Source organism: Anomalospiza imberbis, chromosome 4 (genome assembly GCF_031753505.1).
Source record: "Anomalospiza imberbis isolate Cuckoo-Finch-1a 21T00152 chromosome 4, ASM3175350v1, whole genome shotgun sequence".
Lineage (NCBI taxonomy): Eukaryota > Metazoa > Chordata > Aves > Passeriformes > Viduidae > Anomalospiza > Anomalospiza imberbis.
Genome location: NC_089684.1, coordinates 18,098,195 through 18,112,947, shown reverse-complemented (window position 1 = coordinate 18,112,947; position 14,753 = coordinate 18,098,195). Strand labels below are relative to the sequence as shown.

Genomic DNA, 14,753 nt, shown 5'->3' with positions numbered 1-14,753 from the left:
GAAAGAAGAGGGGGGAAGCAACTTGTCAAGCCATCAGGATAGAATGGGCTATAACATAGCTTTCCTGACATGTTCCTCCTTTTCATGCATGTGTCGCTCTTGAATTTTGCCATGTTTTCTTTCCTGAAAATGAGGCTTAGCACCAGCACCCCTTGCTGGGGATTAAGCAGAGATTTTTTCCTTTTTCTGAGTATGTGAATTAAAAAATATGTGCTTTCCAGACTCCACCCCAACCCAGGTGCCAGAGAGAGTGCAAAAGCTTCCTTTCTCCCTCTGAACACCCCAATGCAAAGGAAAACCTCAAAAGCCATCTTCTGTTTTGTTTACCAGTGTTTTTTTTTTTTTTTCCTGATGTGCTGGGGGTCTCTGGCCGCTAATCCAGAAAAAAAAAAAAAAGTGGCTGGAAACAAGGCCTTCCAGAATATTTTGGCTTCCATTCAGTTAGAGAAGAGTTTTCTAACTAGCCAGTACTGACTCACAGGACAACTCTTGCAGCTAACCAGATGAGACTTCTACCTCCATAACCCACTTGCCCCATAACAGCGTAAGAGATCGGTTGTTCTTCAGGGTGCAGCTGGCAATTGCCTTTGTTGGACGTCCCAACACATGAGAACTTGACTGAGTCATTGTTCTAATTTTTTCCCCTAGGAGAGCAGCAACACTGGTTGCACCCCGAGAGCCAGCAGCACACCGTGCTTACCCAGACCATGCCCTGGGTGGGGGGGGAAGAGGAGGTGGGCACAGGTGGCTCCTGCTGCTGGAACAGGGCTGCTGACCTGGCCTCAGCAACTGCCTCTTCTGCTCTCTCCTTCATGCATTTGCCTTTGGTTTTAGTGGGCAGGGTTCAGCCTGTCTCTACTCAGCAGTAGAAGGGATCCAGGCCAGACAGATACTAATCAGATGTGACTTCCAATAAGATTCCTGCCTTTACTTTGTCCGTGGGATACATTTGTGTGGATGGAAACTGCAGTGTTTTATTATTCCTCCCGTTGTTCCAGCACTTCTCAGAGAACAGTGTCATCTCATTGGTATTTCCATGTGCAATCTCTGCCTGGGGTACAGTCTTCCACCCTAGTCTCACTCTTACTAACCAGATTGTTTTGAAGTGACTAAACCGGGAGCTGATACGTGCAGTTCCTTGCCGGGAGGATTTTCAGCAGCGCTGCCATAGCTTGTAGGCAGAGCGTGCTGCAGCACGCAGAGACAGCCAGCAGGGCATCATCACACGTGGGAGCTGCTGCCATGCCCAGCCCAGGAAAACACGGCCCGGCACTGGTGAGAGGCAGGGAGGGAGGACAGAGCAGACCTGCAGATCCACTCTCTACGCTGGGAGTGCCAGGCGTATGTGCAGGGGAGTGAGTGCCCTTCCACAGACTCGGACGGCTGTGTGTTTTCTAGGGAGCAAGTCAGGGAGATGGGGGCTGGAAAATGTCTGCTGAAACCTGTTCTGTTCTGAATCTCTAGGCTGAAGCTATCTAGAGAGCTTTTGGAGGTCCTGACTCAAATACTTCAGTGATCAAATACTTCAAGGTCAATAAAGGGGCTTTATCCCTCCCCAGAGCAGGGATGAGCTCTGTCCAAACACTTGCCTGCCACCACCATGCTCGCAGTTGTACCCGGAATGCTACCCTGAAGACCAGCTTCAAGGGTCTCAGCAGGGTGAGCACAGGTGCTCACCATCCCATGACTGCTTAGCCTTCATCATGAGGGACAAGGATCAAGTTTTCCCCTGTGCTATCCCATGCCAGGGAGCCCACAGGCTCCTGGCCCTTTTGCCCACCTCATGGCAGCAGTGCCATGCAGCTGGCAGCCTGTAGTTTCTGTTGGACCAGTTTGGGCAGGCACCTGTGGAGAGGTGGCTCTGGTGCTACCAGCTGCTGGGCATTGCCACAGGCGCTGAGCAGGATGGGTCATCTCTGTGTGACACACACCACAGCCCCTGTGGCACCTGTGGTGCCCTGTGGCGCTGGCAGACAACTAGAATGACTCGCAGAGTGACAATGAGAGACTCTGCTCCACCTGCTGGGTCTCAGGGAGTGGCTTCAAGAGTCCTAAGCAATTAACTCTAAAACTTTTGTTCCCTAAAATTTTGTTCCCTTTTTTTCCCTTTTGTTCCCTTTAGCAACCTGGTTGCTAAAGAGGGCTCCTGAGAAGCTGGCACTGAAGAAGGCTGCTAGCTGCCCATAGTCTTCTCTACACAGCTGGCCATGGGGACAGCTGAGTGAGCACAATAGAAGCCTTCCTCACAGATGCCTCCCTCATTGCTCTGACAGCCTCATCACTCCAGGGAGAGGTCACCTTCAGTGGGACATTCCCTGCTCCTGGAATCTCACCTTGCTCCAGCTCTCGGGGGTCAGGCACTCCACTGTCAGAGGGCTGTTTGTGTCTAGTGCACCTGGCAGAGAGGCTCCAGCGTGGAGGAGGGTGCCCTTGCCATGTCTGTCAGGGTATGGTGACTGGGCTGGTGGATGGGGGTGCTTTCCAGGGAAGGAGTATGGGAGCACGGTGCAGTGCTGCACAGGCAAGCAGCTGGAGAGTCCTCAACCCATGGGAGAGCCCAGCAGGCTCAAACAAGCACAAACAGCCTAAGAAACCTGAGCTAACGAAGCCGTACCTGCACCACTGCTTAAGGAAGTCACACTCTTGTCACAGCACGTCTTTTAGCACCTTGTCCTGCTGCAGGGAAGTGGTTTGGGGGCCACCCACGGCTGGGGGCCAGTTCCCATCAGTGGTGAGGGCAGGTTCTGGAGGCTCCCTGCCAATCTGAGGCTGTTTGAAGCAGAAGGAAGGCTTCTGGCACTGGCGTGGGATTGCTCTCATGTTGCTCCAAGTGTCTATGTGCCCGTCTCTTGGCTGGCTGGTGCTACATACAGCCAGTCTGTCTGGCTTCTCTGGGTGGGTTTCTCTCCCTTCTTCAAAGGCTGCTTCTCGTCCTAGGCCTAGTCCTGGCTAGTAAGATCTTCTCCAGGGGGGCTTTATGTAGGACCATGTCTCCTGTAGGTCTCTGGCCTGGCTGCAGAAAGCCTTGCTCTGTGGGGTAGGCACAGAGGGCTGAACTCAGGGAGCCCACTGGAGAGCTGTGTCCCCTGGGCTACTCCTGCTGTCCAGCACAGGCCTGTCTGCATGGCAGGGGAACACTGGAACAGACTGTCAGGGATTACCAGAGCCTGCTTCCCTTGAAATACAGTTCACTTAGCAGCTATTCTAAAAGAATATTAATACATAACATTATTTTAGCAAGATACTAATTCTAACCCTGCTGCCCATTCACCTGTCCTGTGCATAGAAATGGGTTTGCTGACTTGTGTGCCTGACCATGGCAAATATGAGCCATGGGGAAAATAAAATACACAAGGGGCCAGCTCTGCTCTCTGTGCCCAGCCTGCTGTTGCACTGGAGATGTTGGTGACCTGGGAGTAGGGACACACAGGAGACACCTGGTGTGTAACTGCTCACAGCCTGCTGGTCTCTGCCAGACGTTTTTCAGTCCTGTCATTTCTGAAGACCTGAAGGCTCTGAAAATGTTTTATCTGTTCTGAATAAAGTACTCGTATCTCTCCCCAATGGCAGACTGTTGACCCTAAACATTTCATGATGTTTTCACCCAAGGAAATTGAATGCAAGAGATGGGAAGTTAGGCAGAAGGCTCAGAGGCATTTTTCTGCTGTGCACCTACACACAGTACTCCAGATAACTGAGGTGCTTTCTCATAAGTAGTCAGACCTGTCAGGGTGGTTCTGGTGGTTCTGATAACACCTGACTTTGGGCAGCACAGGTGCTGGTTGCAAATGCACCAGCCTGTTGCTTTTGCAAACTGCAGAATAAGTGAGGTGGAAATAACCTTTCCAATGTCTAGTCCAACCTCCTGCTCCAAGCAGGGCCCTCTAGATCAGGTGGCTTAGGACGGTGAGCAGCAGAATTGTGAACATCTTGAAGAATGTTGTTCCTAAAACCTCTAAGCGTTCCTGTTCTGGTATTCCTCGTGGGAAGTAAATTTTTGCTGGTATTTTACAATTTTTTTTAATGTATACAAGATCCCTGTTCTAGCCCATTATTACTTGTATGTAGTTTTTTTTTTTTTTTTTTTGCCTTACTGGTGCATGGCAGAGTCTAAAGGCAATGTTTGTCTTGTCAGTGGACAACAATTTTTTTCCCCTCCTCATGAGCCCAAACAGTTTTCAGTGTTAAAACCTCCTTTTCCTCTTCTGACAACTTTTTAAACGTATATCCTCCTTTCTCTGTGTAGGAGTGGAAGAAGTTGCAGGTTTTTCCTGTTTTTGGGCTCAGTCACATAGCAACAGGTGGTTCTAGGAGTTTGCAGACCCTTATGCCCAGAATTTAGGAAGTCTTTACTTTGGCCGACCCATGGAGATGACTTGCTTATTGCCTTGTCCTATTTGATTCTGACACGAATACTATCTAGTTCTCAATAAATAGTCAAGTTCTAAACTTTGGTTATGGTTGCAGATCCCTAAATTGTCCTGGAGAAACTGGCTGATCATGGCATGGATGGGTGCACTGTTTGCCATGTAAAAAACTATCTGTGTGGCACAACCCAGACAGTGTTTGTGAATGGATTTACATTCAGCTGGTGGACGGTCACTAGTGGGGATCCCCAGGGCTCAGTGTTTGGGCCAGTCCTGTTTAATGTCTTTATTAATGATCTGGCCAAGGGGATTGAGTGCATCCTCTGGGCAGAGGGCAGGTTGATAGTCAGAGAAAGCACCAGGGACACAATTTGCATTTTGCTTAATTGTCAGGATTTACATTTCGTAACACAGCTTAGTGGGACTTGGCATGTTAGGTTTACAGTTGATGATCTTAAAGGTCTTTTTCAACCTTCATGATTCTATGATTCTTAGCAGATAAACTTGATCATTGATGTGACCTCCCATTCACAACCTCACATTTCACTACAGCTTTGTGCACCCAGCTGTATTTATGTCCCCTACCATAGGCCTAGGAAAGGCAGAAACACTGTGGGGCAAGAAAAGCTATGAATCACATGTAAATGCAAAACTGATTTTTAGAAATTCAGAGAGAAGCAAGATACTTGGAGTTTCCCAAAGCTTGCCAGAAGGTGAGAGTGTGCATGCAGATAGCTACGGTACAACAGCCCCAAAGCCTCCTACAGAAGGCACTCCTCTTTGCCAGATGCTCTTCAAATTAAAAGAGAGGGTTCACTTCAAGTCTTCATTTACAGACATCTGCAAATTGCTGGATAGACAAAATATTTAAAGGGGACTGGCAGATAAGAAAGGACTTCCAGAAAACCCAGGCTCTTCCAGTGCAGCAGTTTGGGGCTGGCTACAATATAAAATAAAAAAATCTACAGTGACACCAGATATTACTTGACAAGTTAAAGACTTCAGTCCCAGCCCTCTTCTCTGCTCCAGAGTGCTTCACAGTAGGATTTTTCACTGGGGAAGCTGGAATAGACTAGCTTATGTAAGAACAGTTTTAGGTCAACTCCTAATGTCAGGAAGAAATATTCAGAATTGCTTAAAAGGTAAAATTAAACACATGTACCAGATTCTTGCATAACTTCTCACCAGTTGTCTGAAGAAGCACTTAAAAGGGGTTAGTTTTTACTCAGTGTAAAGATGAGGCACTTTCACGGAGAATAGTTGGGGTTTTTCTCTGAGGTTATCTAGCTAAGAATTCCCCAGAAACCTACGGTGCTTCTATAGATGTTTAGAGTTTAGAAAATGAAGCAGTTGCTACGTGGCCAGCTCGAAAATCACAAAGCTAAGATAGAAGCCAGTGCAATCCTACACATGGCACCGAATGCCACAGCTTCATTTGTGAGTCATCTGCCCACAGAATAACGTTTCTACTAAATTGTGTGCCATGGAGTCTCCTCCAAAAAACCACTTGGATTCAATGATCAGGAAAAAGCAAATTAATTTTGCCAAGTAAATGAGATTGACCGTGTATCACTGACACTAATAATATAATACAGTTGAAAACTACAGCTCCTAACAGAACGTTTATGCATTCAAACCATAATGATGAATAAAACGCCTTTCCTACACCCCCTACTGAGAACACAAAATGAGCTTTAAAAGAAAACAAATGCTGCCGCCTAGAGAGCAAGCTGGAAATCCACAAATCCAAGCTCTTCGTACTGACTGTCTCCCACAGGATTCAGACACGGCTTTCCCCTCTGCTCTTGCTCATGGTCCTGTGTCACCCAGGAGAGAATACTCTTTTCCTCTAGATACCAGTGTTACTGAGCAGTTACACCTCTGGAGGAGAAAGCCTGCATGCCCTTCAAAGGGTGCCTGAAGCAAGGGGCTGAGCACTTCCAAACTGCCCCCAGTTAAGCTGGGAGCTGGAGCCCAGCTGTCTCAGAAAACACACACACTGTGCCTGTTGAGCGACAGTACGTGGAGTTCAGGGAACTTATAAAAACATTTTTCTGGGCAAATTTAAAAGCGATTAAAATTCCACTTAAAAATTTTTAAATTAAAATTAAAAAGGAGGGAGAGTTGGGAATTTAATCAGTTAAAAAAAAAAAAAAGCTGTTCTTGCAACTCAACCAGGGGTAAAAAAAGCCATTCATCTCCACATTTCATTAGCAAAAGGCAGTAAGACATCTTCTGACCTTCCTTTGATCTATACGGATGGCTGCACATTCTCCTCCCACTGAGATCAGGGCTGTGCTGACCTTGTGAAGCTAGAAAATATAAAATCGTAATCAATCAAAATATTGTTCAACTACCTGAGCTCAGACAGAAAAGAGATCCTTTCTTGATTCACAGCATGCCATTCAGCTGGCATAATCCCTTGTTAGTCTCACACACATGTCATAAACTAACAGGAATGCTTGCCATAAGGTTGTTGATGTCTAAAGATTGCAGTAACAACCTTCTATGACACTGTGTTATCAATTGTGCTGTGAATCTCTTATTATTATGTTAATATTATTATAAGTTATGTTGTGAAGCTGTGCCAGGGGAGGTTTAGGGTGGATGTTAGGAAAAGGGCAGTTAGGCATCGAAACAGGTTCCCCAGGAAGCACCAAAACTGTCTGAGTTCAGTAAGTGTTTGGATAAAGCTTGCACCATGGTCCTAAATGAAATTTACAGTTTAAACTTTAAAAAAATTAAACCAATTTTACTGAAATTCACCATCTTTTTCAGCTACAAAGCTTCATAAACATATAACTAGGGTACACTACTGTTTAATGTGGGTTTTTTTGGGATTTTTTTGGTTTTTTTTTGTTTTTGGTTTTTTTTTTTTTTTGGTATTTTTGTTTTGTTTTGTTTTGTTTTGTTTTGTTTTGTTTTTTTTTTGCTTCCAGCCCTCCAGTGATTAATCTTTGCTCAAAGAAAATGAAAGCAGGCATGTGCTGGAAGGTAAGGATAGTTTTGACCCTTTAAAGGAACTGTAAGGCAAAAACATGGTTGTTTTTCAAACCCAAAGTCACTGACCTGAGAATGTTCCTCAGGTATGAAATGTGCTGTACATCTCTGCCTGCACTGCTGCTGCCCAGCAAAGCCTGACAAAGCCATGGTCTGGGGCCAGGGGTAGAGCAGGTGCTGCTTGGCTGAGATCAAAGGTAAAAGCCACCTGTGTATTACCAAGCACCGTAGGACAACCCAAACAGAGTTAATTTCAATCAGCATGCAAAAGCCAGCTGTTCAGTGAAACAGAAAGAACACATCTAAGATATATGCCCATATCCATGACAAGTACAAGGAAAGGACCAAACCCCAGTTCCTGCACACCCTCCCTGCGGGAAGGCCCACCAGAGCCACTCTGGAGTGCACCCCTTCACAGGAGTCTTGAGCTTTTCAATTTTGCTCTGATGTTTGCCACAGGAAGTGGTTCTTGGGTGCCAGTCAGGCTGGTGACCTCACAGCCCCAGGGAGCAGTGCCCAGAGGGGATGGGGACCTGGAGGGCAGTCCCCTGCCCATGCCTCCAGCATTCCAAAACAACCCTTACTTGCAGCAAGAGCAGAGGGTGCCCAGGTCACTGACCCCCACCAGCAGGACCTGCAGGTAGGGAGCCAGGGGCAGAGGCTTGGCACGTGTCAGGTAGCCACCACAGGAAACCCCTTCAGGGGTCGCTGGCACCTGTGGGCTCAGAATATCCCAGAACCAAAGAGCACTGCCTGTGACAGAGATGCTGGAGCCTTCCTGATCCCAGGAGGGACTGTGGGAATGGCACTTGGTACCCACTCAATCCCTTCTCTGGACAACTGATTTTCTGGTATAGAGCGAGGACATCCCCTTCTTATGATCCATCTTTAGTAAGAAAATAAATCAGGGTTCAGGTTATAACTATGCTATGGGTATGTTTACAACCAACAGTTTTAATACTGTAAACATACTTTAAATATGCAAGTTTGTTTATTAAGACAGGCTACACAGAAGGAACAGTTAAGGCATTGTTTCCATTTGGATTGTCTGTGACCCTCTTATTTTCATGAAAAGTGGCCATCTGTCATATCAGCAAGGTCCCTCTCGGAGAATTTCTCTATGTGTATGATCTTCCCTGCAAACAGAAGAAAAATATTTTAGAAGAGGAACACTACTTGAATTTTACAGGCACATTTTAAAAAGTGGACTCTCTTGTTTCTTTCTATGTGTTCAATTAAATGCAATGATGCATTAATTGCATCACTTACTGGAAGCATCACCACACCACAAAGTAACCGTGATACAAAAACTTAGGAATCACATACACAGAGTAAGTAACTTACCACAGGCTTTGTTACCTATAAAAACCTGATTAAGCCATCTGCAAATCTGAGAATTGTCACATCACATGACAAATCACACCATGAGGACTAACATGTCCATTACAAAGCACTAATACAAGTTAAACTTCGCAGTCTCTGAGGTGCGAACCGGTTCTAATGCTTGCAATATTTCCCCCTTTCACATGGGAATTCAGTGGGAAGGGTGTGCATCCTGATGCACCTTGGCATCTGAGGCTTCACTAAATATTGAATGTGTGCTTTTCTGAATGCTGGGATCTTCTTTAAGGACATTTTAGCCAAGTACCCCTTAGTTTGGGAACACTGGTTTGGTTTTTTTTTCAAGTCCTATACACAGTATTTTGGGGTGCTCCATTTACAAATCTCAATTTACCAGGCAACTGCAGACAGAAGAAGAAAGTAATAGAATGCAAATTGTCCCAGATCATCAGTTTGTTACCTTATGTTAATAGAATCAAGCTGGTTTACTCCTCATGAAATTCAAGAGACTTATGTTTACCCAAAAGCAGGGTTAAACTGTACTAGTTAGTAATAGTAATAGTTTTATCATGGATCTTTTAACCAGAAGGTAGTGGAGCAGATCAGGAATATGAAAGGCAAAATCAAGGCCAGGGGATGTAAAACACTGGTAAGGATGTAAGGAGTGGTTCCGGCTGAAGGACAGCCCTTACTTAGCCCTTACTAAACCCTGCAGGGACACCACAAGCTGCTGCATCTATTTCCAAAGAGCACGTGTTGCTGTTGGATTAGGTTTAAACTAAGATCAGATGTTGTCATTGCTACTGGACACTGAGTGTGGAAGAGAACTGGGATTTGCATTTGAACGCCCACTTAAGAATAGATTAAATTTAAACTTTAAAAGGAAAAAAAAAAAAAAGTAGGGAGGAAAACAAACTTTGGTCTTACAATAAAGGGGCTTCACTGCAGAGCCAGCATGGGGAAGGCACCTTTGTGCTGCACCTTTGCTCCAGGTGTCTCATGTTATCATGGATCAACTGCAGCAACCCCTTCTGCAGCACTCAATTCACACAGGGCTCCTCAGGTGCCCACACAGTCCTTCATGGCTAAAAGAGCTCCTGGACAGTACTGTCTTGGCCACAAGGAAGTACAGCTCTCTCCAAGAAGCCCTTCATGGGGTTAAATATGGGCTAGAACAAACCTGCAAGATGGCAACTGAGAATCACTCCAAATTAATTGAGAAGTGACTGTTTTGTAATTTAGTACTGGATGTGTCCCTCTTTCTGTTTCTATATCACCACATTACACTATTTCAGCAACTAGTCATGCAGCCTGCTAAATAGGGCAAAAAATCTCTTTGTTCTGTCCTCCTAAGAAGTGTGACAGACTGTACCTTAGATTCCTTGGAGTGGAATGATCATTGCTTATGACTATGGACTGTTTTTCAAAGCTGAAATTCCTCCAATAAAGCAAAATGTTTTATCCGTGTTGTGTTCATGCCAAGTCAAACACTTTAGAACAACGACTCCAGGCCGAACTAGAAGACCCCCAAATATGGCAACTACTGAACTATAGAAGAAAAATGATCAGGAGAGTATCTGACACCCTGTGTCCCTTCAGACCAAAACACATGTTATGTTTCTGAGCATGTAAGAAGACAGCAAAAAAAGATGATTTAGACAAAATTCTGTCTTGTGTGTATAATTGGATTTAATCCCATGTATCACACAAAACATGTACTTTACATCTTATACTAAAAAGACATAAGCCTCATCACTAATTACTTAAGGAATTACTTAAGGAGTTGAAATAAGCAGCAGATTTGACTGGAGAACCCTTTGTTCTGTGTGCAATGCTGTATTCAGGAATCTGCCATGCATCCATCTGGAACTGAGGGATCATGCCTAAAAAAATAAAGCATCCTAGAAATCCTAGAAAGGCTGGATCTCAAAGCCCATCCTTCTGTTCTGAAAGAATCAAAAATACCGTTTAGGTCGTGAGATGAACTCCTGCTGTATCTCCACAATAGGGATTTGCACTCCCTATGGGCAATACTCAGCACTTCTTTTTGTCTTTTACTGTACTGATGTCACTCCATTTCTCCAGATCCCTGGGAATTTTTATAATATGCTGCATAGATCACCATATCCATGCCATTTTGCAATTTTTATTATATAAAATAGCTCTTTCAAATGTAAAATGCTGATCACTGCTTTTGAACCACCGCATTTCAAACTTCTGTGACTTCATCCTTTAACAAATTCAGCTGAATAACTATTTGTCTGCTTATGTGAATGTCAAGTGGAGATAATGTAAACTGCCTTATTAATGTAATGCACCAATACTTCTATTTCCTCCTACTCTGTTTGGCCAGTTATCATGCCAAAAAACTAAATCTCATGGATTTGATCGGATTATTTCTGACAAATCTGTATCTGTTTTGCTTACATTCCTCTTTACCTCTGGCTAAGTACAAAGCCAATCAATTAATAACTTACTCCAATATCACTTGAGGCAGGAAAGATGGGTAGGCTTTTATATGTAACATGCCAGAACCTCTTTTCTTCCCTTTTAACAGATTCTACTGTGTGTGAATTTTGATTACTTTTCTTTTTATTCCTAAACTGTAGGTTTACCAATTCTCTTTGCAATTTATCACTTGCTTGGGTTGTTTGTGGTGTGCTCTGGTGAAAGTGTTACCAAATTCGGCAGATATGCATGACACAATTCAGCACTTTCTTTACAACATTCCATTAAGTGTCCTTTGATACCTTTGTCACTTTCCTTATTTTGGCCTATGTTTTTTATCTTGGTCATTTGAATTTTGTAGATTGTCTGGTCAGAATTAGTCTTTCCTCTGCCCCAAAGTTAAACTTATTTCAGCCTTCCCTTTCTTGAGAACTATCTGTTCACAGTTTTGTTTCTGTTATTTTGCTACTCTCACTTATACCTTCTGCTGGAAACAGAAGATCTTTTATTTCATTACTATAAATTGCCTTTTACCATCAAAATTTCTATTCACAGCAGCTCCTCTCAGTTTGTACTGAGAGACTGCTCTATAAAGGTTTCCAGTCAATTGTAATGGGGAGTAATAATGCTCATTAGATACTGATTCTCTGTGTTTTCAATTTGTTTTAAATAAATATTAAATTATTAAAGAATAAAATACCCTGTCTCAAATATTAGGCAGTCTTTTTCTTGATTTTTAGACAACTTGATGGCAAAATAATATTTTCTCCTAACATCTGGCATTCTTACTCTTTATTGTGAAAAGAAGTACAGGAGGTTAGATCTTGAACATAAATATATGTAAAGCTGTATTTTGGGTGGGATCTTTCATGTTTTCTGATGGAAAGTGTGGAAGGGTCTGGCATTATATTTATTGGCAGTATGGCATTGTATGAACATGACAGGCAACCTCCTCTAAGATGCTCCTTCTCAGGAATTACTAATACATATATTCAGTACACCCAGCTGACTGAATTCAATCTAGCCCATTTACAGGTACCACGATAAAATCTGTTGCAAGAGATTCACAGCTGAGAGGACACTGCTGAAACTGCAGTGCAACAGTGCAAATGATCCAAAGCCACCAAAATATCTATCAGTTATCTGGAATGTCAGGGTGAATGTTCTGCTTGCATATAGGGAAGGGAAGGACAGAATTGATTACCTGTTAGCAAGGCAGAGCACACACTCGTTCCCATAGGTCTCTCCATCAGTGCCACAAACTGGATGGTAGTCCCTTGGACACATGTACTTCCCATACTGGGCGCAGTTGGGCTAGGGAAGTCAGGTACAAAAGAAAGCAAAGTTACACCATTTGAAAGAGGTTTCTGCTCAGCTTTTGAAGAATCCTGACATGCACAGAAAAGAAGGTGTCCAACGGGAGCTGGCACAGCATTTCAAAGTGCCACATTATCTTTCATGCCCTTATGGGAATGTATCACTTGAGGCTTGGCTCCTACTGCCTGGCACGGCTTAGCTGTGGTCAGGACATACGCGTGCCCCACGGCGCAGCCCTTCCGACCGCTGAGCATCAGCGGGACACACGGACAGCGAGTCCCCATGAAGGGCAATGCAGACGGAGATGGTAAGAGATGGGCATCCTCAGGGCTTGTGTGCAGCAGCCTCCCGGGCGCCTCAGCTGTGGGGAGAGAGCCCAGCTCAGCGCCGGGGCTCCGGAGCCGCGGCAGGCGCAGCCCCCCAGCGTGGGGCCCGCGGCTCTGGGGAAGGGGCCGGGGGCAGCGGGAGGCCTGGCTGGAGGCAGGGAGGGCAGCGGGGCCGTCCCTCCCGAGGACGACGGGGCAGGCGGCACTCACCGGGTAGCTGGCCATGGCCCCGGGACACGAGAGGAGCCCTGCGGAGAGCGAGCAGCGTTAACGGCGCCTGGTGCCGCACGGGTCCCCCCGAGATCGCGGCACCAGCCCTGTCTATCACCCACCGGACGCTGCCCCGTCCCCGCACCCCTGACCAGTCTCTGTCCTCTCCTGGGACGCCCTGACCAGCCGCCCTCCGACCCCGGCACCCCCGTCTAGGCGCTGTCCCGGTCCCGGCCCCGAGCAGCTGCCGTCCGGCACCATCCCGGCACCGCCCTGCCTCCGGACGGCTGCTGCCCACCCCCGGCTTAGATTCCGCCGCCGCGCCGCTGAGCCAGCCGGGGCACGGCGCCGCTTCAGGTTTCCCCTTCCCTGGGACAGGACCGGCCGGGGTGCGGTACCAGCCCGTCTCCCACTTCCCCGGCACCGGCACCGTCTCCCCTCCCCGACCGCCAGTGCCCCGGCGCGGTGCGCGCGGTACCGGCGAGGAGGACGGGCAGCAGCAGCAGGAGCGCCAGCGGCCGCGCCATGTCGCCAACTGAGCGGCGACAGCGGCAGCAGCGGGGGTGGCAGCGGGGGCGGCTCGGGGCGCAACGGCCCCGGCGGCGCGGGAGCCAACGGGGGGCGCGGGGCGGAACCGGTACGGCCGCGGGGGACGCTCACGCCAGGGATGCAACGGCGGGGACACGGGGTTGAGCACTGCAGGAACCTCCCTCTTTCCATCCACGCTCACGGGGATGGAAAACTTTCCCGTCAGAGCTGTGCAGGTGGGCAGCACAGTTAATATAGAGGGGGTGCCGGCTGGGATTTCAGCGTTCCCCAGGCTTCCCTCCTTGGCTTCAGCTCGTCAGGGTTGTGCTTTGATCGCAGAGTGGCTTGGGCAGTGCAGGGAGGTTGGAAATACGTACGCAGTGCCACGTGGCTGTTAAGGTCAGGGCCCCCATCTCGGCATGAGATGGCTTCTGCAGAGCTGTGAGTGCGCTCCTAACATAAGGAACAGAAAAACTGTCCCAGCAGTAAAGCAACCTGCCTGCCTCCAAAGGCGTGAGAATACAGGGGGCTGGAAAGCCTTGGCACGCTGTCCTACCAGCATGGTTGGGTGTCTTGGCAGCACTGCTTTCCCAAGAGTATCTCATCTGTCGGTCACTGATAAGAGTGGTTAGCTTTGCAGGGCCCAGAGGTTGGCTTTGCACAAGGTCTGGCTCTGCAAATGTTTTTATACAGTTTCCCAAAATCTAGGGTATGAACTTCTTGTAAAATGGCCTGTGCTTCTATGTATGAGCTGGGGTTGGACCTGTCAAGTGTTTTGATGTGTCCCACACAGGTGGGCATACACAGACATCACACACACCTTTCCTGTCTGTGTGTCAGCCTCTGAGTCCTTTCAAGTATGGCTTTTTTTCTTTCTGATGGTGTGCCCTGCCTACATGGCACCATAGGGAGGTTATTTAATCATCTGCTTAATACGTTCTTATTCCTCCAGGTAACCTCTGCAAATTGATTGCAGTTTCAGATTTTCATTCTATGCACACCTTTGTGATTACTACACAACACAAGGCATGTTTCATGCAAAGGCCTCTGGCTTGGCTGTTTTAAGCAAGATGCCTAATCAGAATGTTTTGTGGCTGGTGAAGCATGTAGAGGGTTATTTCTCTCTGCGTGATCTCCTTCCCTAGCTGTCCCAACTTTCTGCCCCAGCTTTGCCTGTTAAGCCATTTGAGATGAGGGTGTCTTTCTCTTATCTTGT

The 14,753-nt window shown here is 46.7% G+C and overlaps 1 protein-coding gene across 1 annotated transcript; it reads right to left on the bottom strand.

Annotated features, from left to right (window-relative positions):
* Positions 1-8,339: 8,339 nt before the first annotated feature.
* Positions 8,340-13,605, bottom strand: SPINK2 (serine peptidase inhibitor Kazal type 2). Its single transcript, XM_068187311.1, has 4 exons — positions 13,488-13,605; positions 13,010-13,047; positions 12,361-12,470; positions 8,340-8,503 (listed from the first exon to the last, which is right to left on the bottom strand). Exons 1-4 carry the CDS (start codon positions 13,534-13,536, stop codon positions 8,458-8,460), a joined length of 243 nt encoding a protein of 80 aa, XP_068043412.1. The 5' UTR covers positions 13,537-13,605; the 3' UTR covers positions 8,340-8,457.
* Between the last annotated feature and the right edge of the window lie 1,148 nt (positions 13,606-14,753).

Coding starts and splice junctions, on each gene's coding strand:
- SPINK2 (XM_068187311.1), bottom strand. CDS start 13,536: ATGGCGCGGCCGCTGGCGCTCCTGCTGCTGCTGCCCGTCCTCCTCGCC. Junction 13,048..13,487: donor GCTGCCCGTCCTCCTCGCCG/GTACCGCGCGCA, acceptor CGCTCTCCGCAG/GGCTCCTCTCGTGTCCCGGG. Junction 8,504..12,360: donor GTGCTCTGCCTTGCTAACAG/GTAATCAATTCT, acceptor TTCTGTTTGCAG/GGAAGATCATACACATAGAG.